The 18,706-nt window shown below is 35.0% G+C and overlaps 2 protein-coding genes across 4 annotated transcripts in view; both read right to left on the bottom strand.

Moving 5' to 3' along the window:
• LOC106072290 (multiple epidermal growth factor-like domains protein 10) overlaps positions 1 to 2,719 on the bottom strand; it is a 154,860-nt gene extending 152,141 nt beyond the window's left edge. For 2 of the 3 annotated variants that reach the window (XM_056031255.1, XM_056031256.1), the window contains exons 1-2: positions 2,522 to 2,719; positions 416 to 631 (exon numbers count right to left, since the gene is read on the bottom strand). Coding sequence is in view for 1 of the 3 variants with exons in the window: in XM_056031257.1 (XP_055887232.1) it covers positions 416 to 631; positions 2,522 to 2,597 (292 nt within the window). In the remaining 2 variants the exon portion in view is untranslated. The remainder of the gene's footprint in view (positions 1 to 415; positions 632 to 2,521) is intronic. The other variant, XM_056031257.1, reaches the window with a different exon arrangement.
• Positions 2,720 to 6,409: 3,690 nt separating this feature from the next.
• On the bottom strand, positions 6,410 to 10,848 carry LOC129926171 (uncharacterized). The gene is made up of 3 exons (XM_056028516.1): positions 10,634 to 10,848; positions 7,197 to 7,328; positions 6,410 to 6,597 (listed from the first exon to the last, which is right to left on the bottom strand). The coding sequence occupies exons 1-3, from the start codon at positions 10,716 to 10,718 to the stop codon at positions 6,410 to 6,412; spliced, it is 405 nt and encodes a 134-aa protein (XP_055884491.1). The 5' UTR covers positions 10,719 to 10,848.
• Positions 10,849 to 18,706: the final 7,858 nt, after the last annotated feature.

The raw sequence follows: 18,706 nt of genomic DNA, 5'->3' as shown, positions 1-18,706 counted from the left end.
CAACCTTTTTTAGCGGCCAACGCAAGGGGAAAAGACGCTATTAGTTTTGTATAGTCTGTCCGTCCATCCGTCCGTCCCGTTTGGATCTCGAAAACTAGAAAAAAATGTGTTTGTTGTTTTTTTTTTTAAAGTATTGTTAGTGGCCCCCGAAAGAAGAAGAGACGCTATTAGTTTTGTGTGGCCTGTCTGTCCATCTGTCCGTCCGTCCCGTTTAGATCTCAGAAACTAGAAGAGAATATGAAAATCCGACATCATAATATTTTAGATCATTCAGTGTTCTGATACAAAGACTACTTTTCTTCTTTCCTGAAAACGAAAAATCTCATTTTTAAAATCAACTATGCAAGCATTTTTTTTTCAGAAAATAACTCATTTTTACATCTAATTTACGTCTAATTTACACTAAAAGTGTTACCTCTGTTGTAAATGACAAATCTGTTGATAACTTTGGGTGTGTCTAGTGTGAGACTCCAGCTTGGGTTTGAGTCAGTATCAAAAGTGTGTGATGTGCTACCGTCTAGTAATAAACATTGAATACCTCCATCCACCGCTAGTGAGGCGTTACAGCTTAAGTTTCCTTCAAAATGCAAACTAGTTTGTTCAGCTGATTGACGCAAGGCGACATTACGTCCTGGAAAGTTACGCAAAATGTTTTGAGCTCTTTAATTAAACTCACTATAATAAATACAGTGTTTCTCTAACTGTGCTCCTCGGTACACTAGGGTTCCGCGATGGCCTGAATAGGTGTTCCACGATCTTAATGGAACTATTCAATATTATCCTAACACATTACTTGCAAACTAATTTCATAGTAAATGCAGAAAATTTAAATTTAAAATGTATTTTATTAGCTCTACTCAGCAACAAAAAATCTATAACAACACCACTTTGAACTGATCTAGATTCGGACTCTAAATCTTGAACATAGGAACACCATAGTAATTGGAAACTTCGGTTTCCAAAAACCTATTTATGGGAAGCCGGGTTTTCTTATAATTCTTTAACAAAGTGAAGAAACAGGCTTGACATCAGGGGCGTAGCTAGGAATTTTCCATCGTTTGGTGGCCCGGGGTGCTTGACCTCTTTGGGAGCCCCTTCATTTTGCGATATATTTAATATTTAATGTAAAAAGCACTCCTTTAGGCTGGGGGCCTCGGGGGAATTTTAACCCCCCCCCACCACCTCCCCCACCCTAGCTACGCCACTGCTTGAGGTCATGATATTAGAATTCAGCTTAGCAATATCGTGCCTGATATGAAGAACTTATGCTCTTCCAGGACAAATTACTATCAAAGCTCTATATGCATGTTTTCTTCATAGGTTTCTAATAATGCGTTATTTAAAAAAAGGTTTAATAATGATTATTTCTTATCTTATATAATACAGACGTTACTTTAAAAAAAAAAGAAAATGATTATGTCCTATGCATTTCATGTGCCAATCTAGTCATGCATGTTAATCAACGACTTAAACTCTGCGAAGTCACTGGTTTTCCTGGCTGATTCAGGCAGCCCATTCCATTCGTTAACGGCACTAAGGAAGAAGGAGCACTTGTATGGATTTGTTCTAGCGTATGGAATAAGAAATGTGCCTCTTTCTATGACTCTTTCTGAGTATTTCATTAGGTTTTGCTTTCCTATTTGTAAGATATGGTTTAGTGTCATGTGCATTATAGCTACTTTACTTTTTATTGTTCTGTCCTGAAGTGTCTCAAAGTTTAGTGATTTTACTAAAGCTGTTACTCTAATCAAATTTGAATATTCGTTTGTTATAAATCTCACTGCTCTATTTTGTATTAGTTCTAGTTTCTTTATACTTTCTTGAATTCAGGGATCCTTTAACAGAGGTTGCATATTCTAATATTGGCCTAACTAAAGTTAAATAGTATTTTAATTTTATGTTCTAGTTTGATTTGTAAAATTTACTTTTAATAAATCCTTATGCTTTGTTTGATTTTTAAAATAATTTTATCAATATGGGGATTCCATGACATTTCATTTATTATTTCACGCAGATATTTTGAGTTTATAGTCTGTGTGACTGAGTTATCATAAATAAAATAAAAAATTTTTTTTTTTTTGTTTTTTAATATTTTTTTATTTAAATAAATATCAATTCTTGTTATATTGATATAAGCAAAGCATTACGCTAAATTCTTCAAATGTGCGATGTTTTCGTTAAAGAACAAGTTAGGTTGACACTGAATAAATAAATATGTTTTGGCTAGGGGAATGAAGTTAAAATACAAGAACATTTTTTTTCAGAAAACACTGATTCCGGTATTGAAAGCCAACGAAATAACACATTCTGAGGTATACACATACATTATCCTGCTCTTAAAAAGTTCTATCTCAAAAACCTAATGTGCAAGATGTACGCAAAAAGGACTCAGACAAGAAACCTAACTTTTTAAAATATATAATCGAAATGCTAAATTAACGCTTATATTTAATGTTATCTTAGCATTTTTGAGCTAGAAACGATAATTAAAGCAATGTAATAAGTAAATATAATCTTGTACCTCCACTGATATAGAGAGAACACAGAAACTTGAGTGCAGGCCCTGTCAGCTTTAGTTGCGTGATCGTATCACTCATATCACATCTGTAGTCAACTGTTGTGTTGTCTATGAGGGAAACTTGTTTGTTGATACAGTTGAAAGTGTCATTCTTACTTGTTATAAATGTCAAATTGACATTTAAAAGGTTTTGTGCTGCATGAAGTATATAGTATTAACTAGTTTTATTTTTAAATATTATGGGGGGGGGGGGTGCGCTGGTTGAGTGGTTATAGCACTTGGCTTCCAAACAGGGGTACCGGGTTCAAATCCTGGTGAAGAATGGGGTTTTCACTTTCGGGATCTTCAGGGAGCCTGTGAGTATTTTTTACCTTTACCTATCCCTTCGTCTCTTGGACCGTTGGGGCACCAGGCAAGATTTGTCGACCGTCTTTCTCCGTGTGAGTATACCGAACTCTAATGATTATCTGACATTTGGGGAAAAGTAAAAGCGGTTGGTCGTTGTCCTGGCCACACGACACCCTCGTTAACCGTGGGCCACAGAAACAGGGGATCTTTATATCATATGCCCAATAGATTGCGTGTTCTGAATGTGAAATGAATTGATCCATAGACTCATTATGGTTAGCATCCAAATCATCCCACCTACATTGTGTTGTGATATAGTTCATTCTATTTTATGTCTACGTTAAGCAAGTAACATATAAAAAATACATTTTAAAAACAAAGCTTATTTTGAATGAAGGAAGAACCAATCCATACGCTGTCTCTATATTGCGAAGTTTATCTTCACCTTTCCTATATTAAACAAAACTAATTGATTAAGCAACTAGTTATTTATTTGTTTTGCGTACTATTACATTCAATGAATAATTTTCCAAAATTTCAACTTCATTTCAGAATAGGAGGTAGGAGGAAAAAAACGTGTGAATAATCCACCCAGACAGACAGACAGAGTGCGTTGATATAAGCTTTGTAATTATAAATAAAACTCAAAACAAACAACCTTACACTCGATGTTATTTCACCTACTATGGAAGCAGAGGCGGACTGGCTATATAAGTATGTGGGCACATGCCCGATGGGCAAATACTCAATGGGTCCCTGGTCAGCGAACAGGATCGGCCTTCGCCTTACCTGTTATAAAAAAGAACCTTAATAAATAGTTTTATTTTTAATTTACTGCCTTTCCAGGTGTGTACGACGTGACATTGAGCTATTAGCCTAAACTGCCCACAGGTTGGGACTTTGCAGGTCGGTGCAACAAATGGTCTAGGTTTGAGGCATGGGTATGCGGCATCTTGATTGTTCTCACAGACTTCTGTCAGCATGTTTCCGGCCTACTATTGGTGTGTTGTTTTTTTTCCGCCTCGTGTTTCTCGATTTTAATTCTATCTTACATTTTTACAAAGCTTCTATCAACTCACTCTGTCTGGCTAGCTGGCTAAAAGTGTGTACACGTTATTTCTCCGACACCCAATCTCGGATCAAGCCGATTTATTCACAATTATTTCTTTTACCCGACAAAACGAGAATCAATTTTAAAAATGTTATCTATTAGTTAACTAACTATTATAAATTATTGTGTTTGGTATTTCGAACAAGGGAAAGAAATTGCACTTCACTGACTTTTCGGACACTAGTAGATTGGTTACCGCATCGGCTTGGAAGGCCTGAAAGGCTTTAGTCCATAAGTTCGAATTCAGGTCGTTCGCTTTTTTTTTACATCCCTATCCCTTTCCAACAGGTCCACAGGATCATAGTGAGGCCCACATGATCATAGTGAGGCCCACAGGATCATAGTGAAGCCCACAGGATCATAGTGAGGCCCACAGGATCATAGTGAGGTTAAGAGGATCATAGTGAGGCCCACAGGATCATAGTGAGGCCCACAGGATCATAGTGAGGCCCACAGGATCGTAGTGTATCAAGAAAGCTAAAAGCATGAAATTGCGCTAAACAAAAAACAATTGGTAAAATAAATATTTCTAATCGCACAAATTTATCATTGTTAGTTTAGATCTATTACAAATGTGATTACATGACTGATCCAAACTAATTGATACACTTAATGTACGCTTTGTTTTTGTTTTTTATAAAAGTATTTTTTGTTCTTGACTGGGCTTTCCTTTCTACCAATGTCGAGGACAACGGGAACATTGAGTTCCCGTCTATAAAGAAGAAAAAAATGAATCAACAACGACAGTGGATTGCGATATGAGAAATATACATCAGAGTTTTTTACATGCTAAACACAACAATATATCTTAAATGATATTTACACATGTTTAGGCCAATATTAGAATATGCATCCTCCGTCTGGGATCCCTCAACTCAAGAAAGCATGAAGAAACTGGAACAAATACAAAATAGAGAGTGAGATTTATAACAAACGAATATACGCATTTCATAAGAGTAAATAAAAGTAGGAGTCTGTAATTTATAAGATAAGATTATTGTGGAGAAACAAGTCCTTTTAACCCTTTAGATGCGTGTGGTATTTAAGCCTGTAAACATGAACATAGTAATTTCCTTTTGTATGTCTTCATTGTAAAACAGGTCAGCACTTTAAGGGTTAAGTATAAAGTGTCTTTTACTTGTGAAGCATTCAACTATAACATGTTTACAAGGCAAACATTATCTACGGATAACAAACTCCACTAGATGACTTCCTCTCCTCTTGTTTACAATCTACTCGACTTTCCGCAAGTCCCTTAACCCAACACTTGACCGTGTGTCACGGTTGACCACACATAGTAACCGGGTCACAACAATGGACCTCATTCAGCAATCGTAAACAAACAACATTTAGTCACGTGGTGCCCTATCTCTTCTATATAATTTACGATCTAATGTTTAATTCATGATGGTTCTCACGTGACACTTTTTTTCATTGTTTTCTCAATAAGATCACGTGACTAAATGTTGTTTGTTCACGGTTGGTGAATGAGGTCCATTATCAAACGCTTCTTTCTACACCCATGTAATCAATTGTGGCGTCTTACCAAGGGGACAGAATGTCACTCCTATTGAAGTATCTTCTGCAATCGAATAGTTGGTTTAGAAATAATAACAGCAATAATAAGGGAGCCTAGGCTTAGAGATTAACAATTAAGAATGTTGTCTAAAATAAAAAGGAAGTGCCGTGGATGAGTAGAAAAGCACTTGGCTTCCAAACCGGGGTGTAGACGGGGATTTTTACTTTCGGTAACTTTAGGGCGCTTCTGAGTCCACCCAGCTCTAATGGGTATCTGACATTAGTTGGGGAAAAGTAAAGGCGGTCGGTAGTTTTGCTGGTCACATGACACCCTCGTTAACCGTGAACAACAGAAACAGTTGATCATCTGCCCTATAGACTGAAAGGGTTTACTAAAATAACAATATACCTTGTTGTTATTTCAACCGAGGGGATAATGACATCTGACAATTTTTTTAAGGAGATTAATGCGTCCATAAATTACTGTATAAAGTTAGCAGGCTTGTGAAGTGACGAATGTAAAGTATAGTAAAGTAGAGAGCTGGGTAGACTCGTAGGCGCCCGAAGATCCCGAAATAAAAAAAAAAGTCCTACCCAGGATTCGAACCCTGGTTTGGAAACCAAGCGCTTTACCACTCAGCTACTGCGCCTCCTGAAGTGACGAATGTTCCGGACCACTATCGGCAGAGCTGAGAGGAACATAAGGAGAGACCAATTTACTTTTTTTTTACAATGCACTATTGTAATGAAGATTGATGAAAGCTCTGTTGCTAGGCAACATCTGACCTATTTTTTTTTTATTAAAGTCCCATAGTTGACACGAGTCCCACTTTTGCTCCACGAATACATTGTCACCTTAATTTAGATTAGTCTTTAGAAATCCCCAAATATCAAAGGAAAAATATTTCTCGCAGTTACTTACAAGTATTTTTGACTTTCATCCTTAACCAAGTAAGTGGGTAAGATGTGCTCCAAGAAATTTGTAGTGATGTAATATCTCCATTTCCGTTGCACGTGGTATCATCTCCATCTGTCAGCCATGTTGTTGTTGCTTGTGTAGGTGTCATAGTAACTAGGACATCCGGTAATGTCGCCAGGTTCACTTTAAGCATTTACATGAAGACAGTATTACAAACTTTGATTCTAATCATTGGTCTGATGTAGTTTTATAAAATTTCAACTAATTATACTTTATAATCATAATTCACATAGTAAACAAGGCTTGTCTGTTTGTCTTTGCTATCGGTGGTTGTATCTCTTTTGTGATGGTAAAATTATAAAATCCTGACCCAACGGGTGATTTATTTATTTATTTATTTATATAAGCCTATATTTCAATTTGGGGGGGGGAGGGCAATAAAGTACCTCCCCCTTGCTCACGTTTCGCTCACTGCGCCTCTGCTTAAATACATAATTAACTTTAAAAGCGAGTCCCTTGTAAAACAGATCATCAACCATTTAGTAAATAGGCATTTGGTCAAAGGGAGATAACGCTGAAACAGATTTTTCACATGTTTAATATTACATCCATTTCAATTAGAAAAAAAAAAGGTTATAGAATTATGTAAATTAAGATAACCATAATAATTAAATTAGATTTTTCTATTTAGTGTATTACGAGCCTAGAATTGGGGATCATTGCACATCATCAGTAACTAACACAATACATTTCAAATGTACTTGGCTGGTTTCTCCACTAACCATACTGACATCCAGTACCAAACCAACCAATGTCACATCCTGTTGCACACTGACCATTGACATCGCATGCCATTTTATTCTTACAATGACATAGATACTGACATTTGGTACCAAACCAACCAGCCATGCAGTCTGAAAAATTTTTAAGTTAAAAATAGAGTAAATAAAGATATTTTTAGAAATACGCATATGTATATATATATATATATATATATATATATATATATATATATATATATATATATATATATATATATATATATATATATATATATAATTTACTATTTAGTAATCCTCATCTACAATATAAAAGTCTGACTGTATTGCTGATAATAAAAGTTCTGCCACTTGCAGTAGACGACATATATATGTATATGTATGTATATATATATATATATATATATATATATATATATATATATATATATATATATAAATATGTAAATAGTGTGCTGTTTTCTTCAGTTGTTCAGCACTGCCATATAGGCTGTTGGTTATGTTGGGCTAGAGTGGTAGTAGGGTCTACCTAAGGTGGATTAGCAAAGGGCATTCAAAAAGGATGCGGTTTAGGGTTTCATAAGGTTGGGCGCAGTGTCTACAAATGGAGAATTGTGTGGAATTTATTTTATTGAGATAATAATTGAACAGAGGTGTGTGTCCAGTCCTTAGTTGGAAAATTGTAGATTGCTCTTTGCGGGGGAGGAAATTAATACTGTCCAGTTTGTTAGGCATAGTCATTTCTTTGTACATGGCTCTGCCTGTGTTTCCTGATGCCCATTGGTTGAGCCACTCCTCTTTGCGATTGTTGACTAACATTGACATTAGGGTGAGGTAGTTAACAGGTCTATCTGGTTTTTCCATAGATGATCCTGCCTTTGAGAGCTTATCTGCCCTTTCATTTCCCATGACGCTAATGTGGCCAGGGATCCACTGTAATGTGATGTTGATGTTTAATTTGGTCATCATCTGGTGGATTATCACAATGAGTGTTGTCAACTCTCTTCGGCTTTTTGAGGTGCTGCTGTTAAGTTCTTGAAGAGTAGATTGGGAGTCTGTAAAGACAATATCTGATGGTGATTGTATCCCTTCATATAATTTGTTTTCGACTGTCTGTAGTGCTATGGTAATTGCCTCAATTACGGCTTGAAAGTATGAGCAGTAGTCGCCACAGGGTGCACTTATTTCAAAGTGTTTATTTTTGGTAAAAACCAGGAAGGCACCAAGACCAGCATTGATGGTGGCTTTGAAGGCTGATTCGTCGGTGTATATATGGTTGGCTGTTTTTTGGATAGCTTTCAATTTTTTTCAGCGTGCCTACTTTGAGCTTCAGTGGATTAGATTCTTTGTTAGAGTATTATTTATTAGATGAGTTTTAATGCGGTTGTCTATAGTTAAGTCCAGGAGTTATGTTTGGGAATCTGGTAATTTTTTCTCTATTATTGGGTAGATGGTGTTTTAGGGCTAGTTTGTCAGTAAGTTGGATCAAAGTTCTTTGCTTTTTTTTTGCTTATTTTTCTTATTTCTCTGTGTTAGTAGTTTATTTGGATGGTCGTTCTCCAACCTTCTGTATCTCTCAATAGCTTCTAATGCTGCTCTGTTGCGCCTTAACTTAAGAGGCTCAATATTGGAGTCTATTTCACAGGCTGCTGTGGGAGTAGTTCTCATACCTTCACTGATTAGACGCATGTCTTGGTTTTGGATAGTGTCTTAAGATGATTGATAGGTTTTGTTAGCAGCTATTTGTATGATGAGACATGACAGATTTGACATATCCAGTGTATAACTGTCTTAAGGTTTTCTTCTCAGCTCCCCAGGATGTTCCTGCTATGTGTTTTATTATGTTTAATCTTTGTGATGCCTTTTCTTTTAAATCAGGCATAAAGTGTTATAGAGACAGTCTTTGGTCTAATTTTACACCAAGATATGTTGGATTTTTTCTTTATTTATTGGCTGTGAGTCTATTTTTAGAATATAGCTTCTTTTTGCTATTTTGTTGCTGTCACTAAAGATTGAATAAACAGACTTTTCTTTGTTTATTTCCAGTTTCCATAATTTTGAAAACGCGGAGATAGTTGTGAGGGCTCTGTTTAATTTGGATCTAGTCAGCACTGGATATTCCTCTGTAGTCCAAATTAAGAGGTCATCTGCGTAAAGTGCCTTATTGACCGAAATAGATATTCATGAAGATTAGAAAGAGTGTGCAGCTAGGGCCTGAACCTTGTGGTAGACGTTCTTCAAACTTTTTTTTTGCTACAGATAGCACATTTAAATCGAGTTTGGATGGTTCTGTTTTTTAGGAGAGCCCTGATCCAGCTGTACATTTTTCCATGGATGCCCTTTTTTTCTTCTTCAAACATAGATCTTTTCTCCACACTCTATCATAGGCTTGCTGCAAATCTATAAATACTGCTGTGGTGCGCTTGTTTTCATGAAACCCTTCTACTGTGTCCTGGATAAAACGAAAGAGGTGGTTTTCTGTTCTACTTGCTTTCCTGAAGCCAGCTTGTGCATTGTGGAGTGAGCAATTTTATTGCTAGCCTCCAATAAAGTCGGTTATTGATCATTTTTTTCTGCGATTTTGCCAATGTTTGATGTTAGAGATATTGGTTTATAACTTTTAGGGTCTCCTGATGGTTTATTTTTCTTTAAAATGGGTATCATGTTTGCAGTTCTCCATTCCTGTGGTATGACTTCAGTTCTCCATGTATGGTTGATAAAGTTAAGTATACAGTTTTGGGCCTGAGATCCTAGTCTATATATATCAGTTGGTGGTGTAAGGTGCAGTTTGCAGAGAGCCTGGATAGTGAGATTCGTAACAATATATATATATCATGGGCGTAGCCAGGATTTTTTTCTGGGGAGGGGATTTTTTTCTCCTCCTCCCCGGCCAAATATATATATATATATATATGAGAAAAAAAATCCCCCTCCCCCGAAAAAAATCCTGGCTACGCCCATGATATATATATATTGTTACGTTATATATATATTGTTTGCGTCGGCTGACTACACACACACCATTACTCCCATCTGTGCCACCACCAGGTTTATAACAATATATATAAAGACAAACAGACCCAGACACTCTTTTGTTCCCCTGGCAATCAAATCATTAAATAAGAACAATCTGGTATAAACTTTGTCACATGTAAATTTAGAGTGAGTCTGGTGTGAATGTACACTTTGGTTTCTTATAGTTATAATGTTTTTTGTTTGGTGTAATGCACAAATTGTAAGACAAATTTCCATACGGACAATAAAGATTATTATTATTATATATATATATATATATATATATATACCTTCATAGGTCACAGTATATTCTGTAGCCCGATAACACATAAGCGTTATTTCTGTTTTAAATAATCTCAACTCTCCTCACTAGAGTCAGATTCTTTTTGTTTTTATTTCTAAATCTCTTGTTAGTTCTACATTACCTTCTGATGGTACAGCCACACAACTGGAGAGAATCAAAAGCAGTTGTACGGGTTGAAATAGTTTCTCCATTGTAGAAGACAGCATCAGCAGCCTAGTCAATGTTGAGATCACATTTCATTTAGTTATGTACATTGGAGCACATAAAAGAAGACCCGAATCAGCCAATAGCATAGATGCATCCATCATGAACTGGAAAAACCGACGTAAAAATTACTAGAGGATCCAGAACTTTTGAGTGAAAAAGGGGGGGGGGGGCGGTTGCTATTTGTCCCAAACCCAATTGTCCAGAAAACCCTAACCCTTAGTATAGACGCATAATATATATGTTTATATAACAGAGAATAACTAAAAAGTGCTCATAGCACAAGTAGAGCAGTGTTTCTCAAACTTTGGCAAAAACAAAATGTCACGTTGGTGGCCCTTCTCTAGTAAGGTATGGGAACTGGGGGAGCGCTGCAAGTATTCTTCATTGCCAGAAAGACATTCTCCTAACATCTACATCCTTTCAAAAAAAAGGCAGGATAAATCTAGTATAATAAAGTAACGTGGGGGTAAGGGCCGATACTGAAGTGTGAGTGGCAATCGAGATACAAGTATATCTTTATTACGTATTTATTGTAAAATTATATTCATGTTAATCATGACCTCTTGTAGTAGGCTATTTGGTTAGAATATGACGCCAATAGAACGATGGTTAAACACTCCACAACCACCGGAAAACATTGACGCACTCAAAATGTCTCATTTTTAAGAACCTTATGAATAACGTTTTTGATGTTAAAAATTGTAATAAAAATTTATTTCTTTGAAAAGAAAAGATACTCCACAAATTTACATTAAGTTTTTGAGGCTCTCCACTGTATCATATAAGATAAGATAAGAAGATAATAAAAACGTCTTCGAAAAATAATATTTTTAAAAATTCATTTATAAGTTATTAATTGTAAAATATTTGTTTGGTTGAAAAATGTTTTACATGTTTCGGATTTTGCTTCAGAGTTGAAGATAATTTACTTCCTAGTCCAAACCTCCCGCAGGTCGACGGGGGATGGGAGCAAGCAGGGTTTGAACCATGGACCATCGATAAGTCTGAACGACAGTTCAGCGCGCAAACCGCACGACCAGGCGGTTTAAAAAGACTAAGACTAATACTAAAACTGCTTTATTGATCCTTATGGAAATTTGTTGTGATTTCAAGGACTCTTTTCTCATATAAAGACAACACAACAGAAACATACGCATAAATACAACAGACACAACACAAAGAGTTCATTCAGAGACTACACACAGGCAACTTTTCATGTTTCCTGATCAAAGAGTGGCGTTGATAAAGTCTGACCGAGTAAGGTACGAACGGGTTTTTGTACCGCTCTGTTCTTATCTTGATTTACGGTAGTGGCCCACTTCGCGACGACTTGGCGTAGTTGGGATTTTTCCGATTTTCTTAGAAATTGCTGTTCAAAAAATTCCTTTAAATATGGTAATGTTGTGCGTGTGATTTTTGATGCCCTTTTGCGGCGCCACAGTCTAGATGAAGCGTTGCCTTGCCAACAAGTTATTCTCGTATGTTAGCAGATTTTGCATAGTCGCGCCGTAAACATTTTCTAGGATATTCTTATTAAGTTTAAAACTATTCGGTTTATATAGGAAAAATTAGCCGCTGGTCTGTTTTCTTTGTCAGAGTTCCAAGGTGGTCTTCACATGAAAGCTTGTTATCAATGATGACGCCTAGATATTTAAATGATTTTACTTGTTCTATCGATGTAGTCTTTATCTGAAGTTCCTACGCCTGATTGTCACTTCGTTTTGTTACAGAATTATAATTCAAAGTTCTGAACCGAAAAAAATTTGAAGTAGACCACGGTAAAGCGCTTGACTTCCGAACCGGGGCTCCCGGGTTCGAATCCTGGTGAAGACTGTGATTTTTAATTTCGGGATCTTTGGACGCCTCTGAGTCCACCCAGCTCTGATGGGTACCTGACATTAGTTGGGGAAAAGTAAAGGCGGTTGGTCGTTGTGCTGGCCACATGACATCCTCGTAAACCGTAGGCCACAGAAACAGATGACCTTTACATCATCTACCCTATAGACCACAAGGTCTGAAAGAGGAACTTTACTACTTACTTTACTTACTAATTTGTTTATATTTACTTTTAGGGTTCAAATTGTGAGGTATAGTCCGAAAGTATTTTATACAATAGAAAAATCTCAGATTGAGTAAAGGTTGGGAATTGGAGACTAGGCAAAAAATATTTGGTTTCAGAACTCACCTCAATGGACCTCATTCACCAATCGTAAACAAACAACATTTAGCCACGTGATTCTCCATCTCTTCTATACAAATTACGTAATACACACAGGCTGTCACGTGACAATTTTTTTTCGTTGTTTTATCAATATTATCCCGTGTCTAAATGATGTTTGTTTACGATCGCTGAATGAGGTCCATTGTTACTCTAATACTGAAAACATTCTTATGAATTCTAAATTTTCCGAAACATAATCTTTCTTTTAATTAAATAATTATTTTCAATTCATGAGCAATGACATAGACTCTATGTCGCCATATTTGACTTCTGTTGTATAAAGTGTCAAGCTTTGGTCGAGGGCGATAGAGTGGAAACGATGATTATATAATAATCCATAGAGTGGAAACGATGATTATATAAGAATCCATAGAGTGGAAACGATGATTATATAAGAATCCATAGAGTGGAAACGATGATTATATAATAATCCATAGAGTGGAAACGATGATTATATAAGAATCCATAGTGTGGAAACGATGATTATATAAGAATCCATAGAGTGGAAAAGATGATTAAATAAGAATCCATAGAGTGGAAACGATCATTATATAAGAATCCATAGAGTGGGGGGGGGGGTCTGCCGAGTTGGAGGGAGGCGATTCCCCTACCTCCCTCCCAAAACCCCTTTTTTAAAACTGTATCTCTAAATAATATAAAATGTATTTCCCTTTTTCATATCAGACAAAATAATCAACTGTCACTAATTAATTGACGAATTTGTTAATTTTTTAATTGATTACTGTTTTGTTGGGTACAATAAATAATTGTTTCAAGTATCAACTTGATCCGAGCATTTAAGAAGACAAATCCGAAATATTTATATAATTTAACCATATATGAGAATACTAAAAGATTCATTTCCCTTGTCGATATCATACGTACCGCCGAACGCGGTTCTGAGCAGCTTTCGTCAATCTTCTCCCATGTCATTCCAGTACCCTCAGCTTCACTGATGGCTGACCGCTTCCAGTTTTGCTTGGGTCTGCCCACTTTCCTCTTTCTTTGCGGATTCCAATCAAGTGCCTGCCTTGCAATATTGGCAGCTGGTTTTCGGAGGGTGTGTCGTATCCAACCAATGGATAAATTCAAAAAAACACAATTTGTTGATTAACTACTGGCGACCCTATTCTTCCCTGAGATTGCAAAGGATAAAGTTACTCAGGCATATATTACCTTGACACGCAATGTTATGTATATATGTATATGTATAATATATAGTAAAGTAAAAAAAAAAGAAAGTAAAAGTTCCCCTTTTATACCATGCGGTCTATACGACATGTGAAGTTAAGGCCATCTGTTTCTCTGGACAACGGTTAACGAGCAGGGTGTCACGTGGCCAGCACAGCGACCAACAGCCTTTACTTTCCCCAACTAAAGCTATGTACCCATTAGAGTTGGGTGGACTCGAGGGCGCCCTAAAAATTCCGAAATTCAAAATCTCTCAAAGTCTTTACCGAGATTCGAATCCAGGACCCTAGGTTCGGAAGCCAAGCGCTTAACCACTCAGCCACCGCGCCCCATACTGTATTGGCCAAAATATATTTCAGAACACAAGTACATTTTCTAATATATCCTATTCATCTTTACCTATCCCTTAGTCTAGAGGTGGGCGAATTTTTCACGGCACTGTTCCCTGGAGGAAGGTCTTTGCAAGCCCTTTAGAATTTTTTTTTTCTAAAAAAAGTATTTTGAGAAAGCTTATATCAAACTTGCTCTGTCTGAATATATAAACCACTTTTTAATTACAAATCTTCATCGGAGTAAAGTTTTATAATACATTACTTATAAAGGAGGCGGAAGCTTGAATACCGACTTCAGCAGAAATTGTTGTTGTTGTTGGTTTTTTTTTGTTGCTTTTGCAACAGGGAAACCTACTCCTAGATAGTCCCTCCCCCAACGGTCCAGAAAAAAAACACAAAAGAAACATTTATAAAAACTCCAGACTTGTAGTTGTCAAAAACCAGGAAGTAAATATTCATTTATCTCAAAGACGTTTTTTAAGTCCTACACCGGTTACACGCCACTGAGCCCCCGCGGTTCCGCCTCATGAGCGTAATAACACTCCCGACATGGAGGAATTCACCATAGTTTCTCGCCGTATGCGTTACGCATTGAATGCGGGACAGCGGTCCGATTCGTGACCTGTTATGTTTTGTATTATAGAACTGGATGCCATGGAAGGATGGATGAATAGTGGATGAATAGATGAATGAATGGATGGATGGAAGGATAGTTTGAATGATTGGATAGATAAATAATTGGATGAAAAGATGGATGGATGGATGGATGGACGGATAAATGAATATATGGATAATTGGATAAATAAATGTAAAGATGGATGGATGGATTAATGAATGGATGAACGGATGGATGTTTGAATCGCTGGATAAATGAATAAGTGAATACATTGACGTATGAATGGATGAATGAATATAAGGATGGTTGGATAAATGAATTGAAGCATGGATAGATAGATGGAAGGATGGATAGATGGATGGATATATGTATGTAAGGATGAATAAATGGATGAATATATGGATGAATGAATATAGTACGAATGGATGGACGGATGAATATAAGAATAAATGAATAGATAGATGAGTGGTTGAATATAAAAAATTAAAGAATGGATAGAATGTTAGGATGGATGGATGGATAGATAGATGAATAAATATATGAATGAATGAATGGATGGATGGGTGGATGTATGAATATAAGAATGGATGGATGGATGAATATAAGAATGAATGAATGTATGGATGAATATAAGAATGGATGGATGTATGAATATAAGAATAGATGGATGTATGAATATAAGAATGGATGGATGTACGTATGAATATAAGAACGGATGGATGTATGTATGAATATAAGAATGGATGATGTATGAATATATAAGAATAGATGGATGTATGAATATAAGAATGGATGGATGTACGTATGAATATAAGAATGGATGGATGTATGTATGAATATAAGAATGGATGTATGTATGAATATAAGAATGGATGGATGTATGAATATAAACAATGGATGTATGTATGAATATAAGAATGGATGTTCGTATGAATATAAGAATGGATGTATGTATGAATATAAGAATGGATGGATGTACGTATGAATATAAGAATGGATGTATGTATGAATATAAGAATGGATGTATGTATGAATATAAGAATGGATGGATGTATGAATATAAGAATGGATGGATGTATGTCATGAATATAAGAATGTATGGATGTACGTATGAATATAAAAATGGATGGATGTATGAATATAAGAATGGATGGATGTATGTATGAATATAAGAATGGATGGATGTATGAATATAAGAATGGATGGATGTATGAATATAAGAATGGATGGATGTATGAATAAAAGAATGGATGGATGTATGAATATAAGAATGGATGGATGTATGAATATAAGAATGGATGTATGTATGGAATATAAGAATGGATGTACGTATGAATATAAGAATGGATGGATGTATGTATGAATATAAGAATGGATGTATGTATGAATATAAGAATGGATGTATGTATGAATATAAGAATGGATGGATGTATGAATATAAGAATGGATGGATGGATGAATATAAAGAATGGATGTATGTATGATATAAGAATAGATGGATGTATGTATGAATATAAGAATGGATGTATGTATGAATATAAGAATGGATGGATGTATGAATATAAGAATGGATGTATTTATGAATATAAGAATGGATGGATGTATGTATGATTTAAGAATGGATGGATGTAATGAATATAAGAATGGATGGATGTATGAATATAAGAATGGATGTATGTATGAATATAAGAATGGATGGATGTAAACGTATGAATATAAGAATGGATGTATGTATGAATATAAGAATGGATGTATGTATGAATATAAGAATGGATGTATGTATGAATATAAGAATGGATGTATGTATGGAATATAAGAATGGATGGATGTATGAATATAAGAATGGATGGATGTATGAATATAAGAATGGATGGATGTACGTATGAATATAAGAATGGATGGATGTACGTATGAATATAAGAATGGATGGATGTACGTATGAATATAAGAATGGATGGATGTATGTATGAATATAAGAATGGATGGATGACGTAAGAATATAAGAATGGATGGATGTATGTATTAATATATGTATGAAATATAAGAATGGATGTACGTATAATATAAGAATGGAATGGATGTATGAATATAAGAATGGATGTACGTATGAATATAAGAATGGATGGATGTAAGAATATAAGAATGGATGTATGTATGAATATAAGAATGGATGTACGTATGAATATAAGAATGGATGTACGTTATGAATATAAGAATGGATGGATGTATGAATATAGAATGGATGTATGTATGAATATAAGAATGGATGTACGTATGAATATAAGAATGGATGGATGTATGTATGAATATAAGAATGGATGGATGTATGTATGAATATAAGAATGGATGTATGTATGAATATAAGAATGGATGGATGTATGTATGAATATAAGAATGGATGGATGGATGGATGATATAAGAATGGATGGATGTATGAATATAAGAATGGATGTATTTATGAATATAAGAATGGATGGATGTATGTATGAATATAAGAATGGATGGATGTATGAATATAAGAATGTATGTATGTATGAATATAAGAATGGATGTATGTATGAATATAAGAATGGATGGAATGTACGTATGAATATAAGAATGGATGTATGTATGAATATAAGAATGGATGGATGTATGAATAAAAGAATGGATGTATGTATGAATATAAGAATGGATGTATGTATGAATATAAGAATGGATGGATGTTACGTATGAATATAAGAATGGATGTACGTAATGAATATAAGAATGGATGTATGTATGAATTTAAGAATGGATGGATGTATGAATATAAGAATGATGGATGTTATGAATATAAGAATGGATGGATGTAGTATGAATATAAGAATGGATGGATGTATGTATTAATATAAGAATGGATGGATGTACGTAATGAATTAAGAATGGATGTATGTATGAATATAAGAATGGATGTATGTATGGAATATAAGAATGGATGTATGTATGAATATAAGAATGGATGGATGTACGTATGAATATAAGAATGGATGTATGTATGAATATAAGAATGGATGGATGTTTTAATATAGAATGGATGAATGTACGTATGAATATAAGAATGGATGGATGTATGTATTAATATAAGAATGGATGGATGTACGTATGAATATAAGAATGGATGGATGTATGTATTAATATATGTATGAATATAAGAATGGATGTACGTATGAATATAAGAATGGATGGATGTATGAATATAAAGAATGGGTGTACGTATGAATATAAGAATGGATGGATGTAAGATATAAGAATGGATGTATGTATGAATATAAGAATGGATGTAGTATGAATATAAGAATGGATGGATGTATGAATATAAGAATGGATGTATGTATGAATATAAGAATGGATGGTACGTATGAATATAAGAATGGATGGATGTATGTATGAATATAAGAATGAATGTACGTATGGAATATAAGAATGGATGGATGTATGAATATAAGAATGGATGTATGTATGAATATAAGAATGGATGGATGTATGAATATAAGAATGGATGTATGTATGAATATAAGAATGGATGGATGTATGAATATAAGAATGGAATGGATGTATGAAATATAAGAATGGATGGATGTATGAATATAAGAATGGATGGATGTA

This window comes from Biomphalaria glabrata, chromosome 5 (genome assembly GCF_947242115.1).
Source record: "Biomphalaria glabrata chromosome 5, xgBioGlab47.1, whole genome shotgun sequence".
In the NCBI taxonomy this organism is placed as follows: Eukaryota; Metazoa; Mollusca; class Gastropoda; family Planorbidae; genus Biomphalaria; species Biomphalaria glabrata.
The sequence above is the reverse complement of the archived record's forward strand: the minus strand, read 5'-3'. Positions and strand labels throughout refer to the sequence as shown.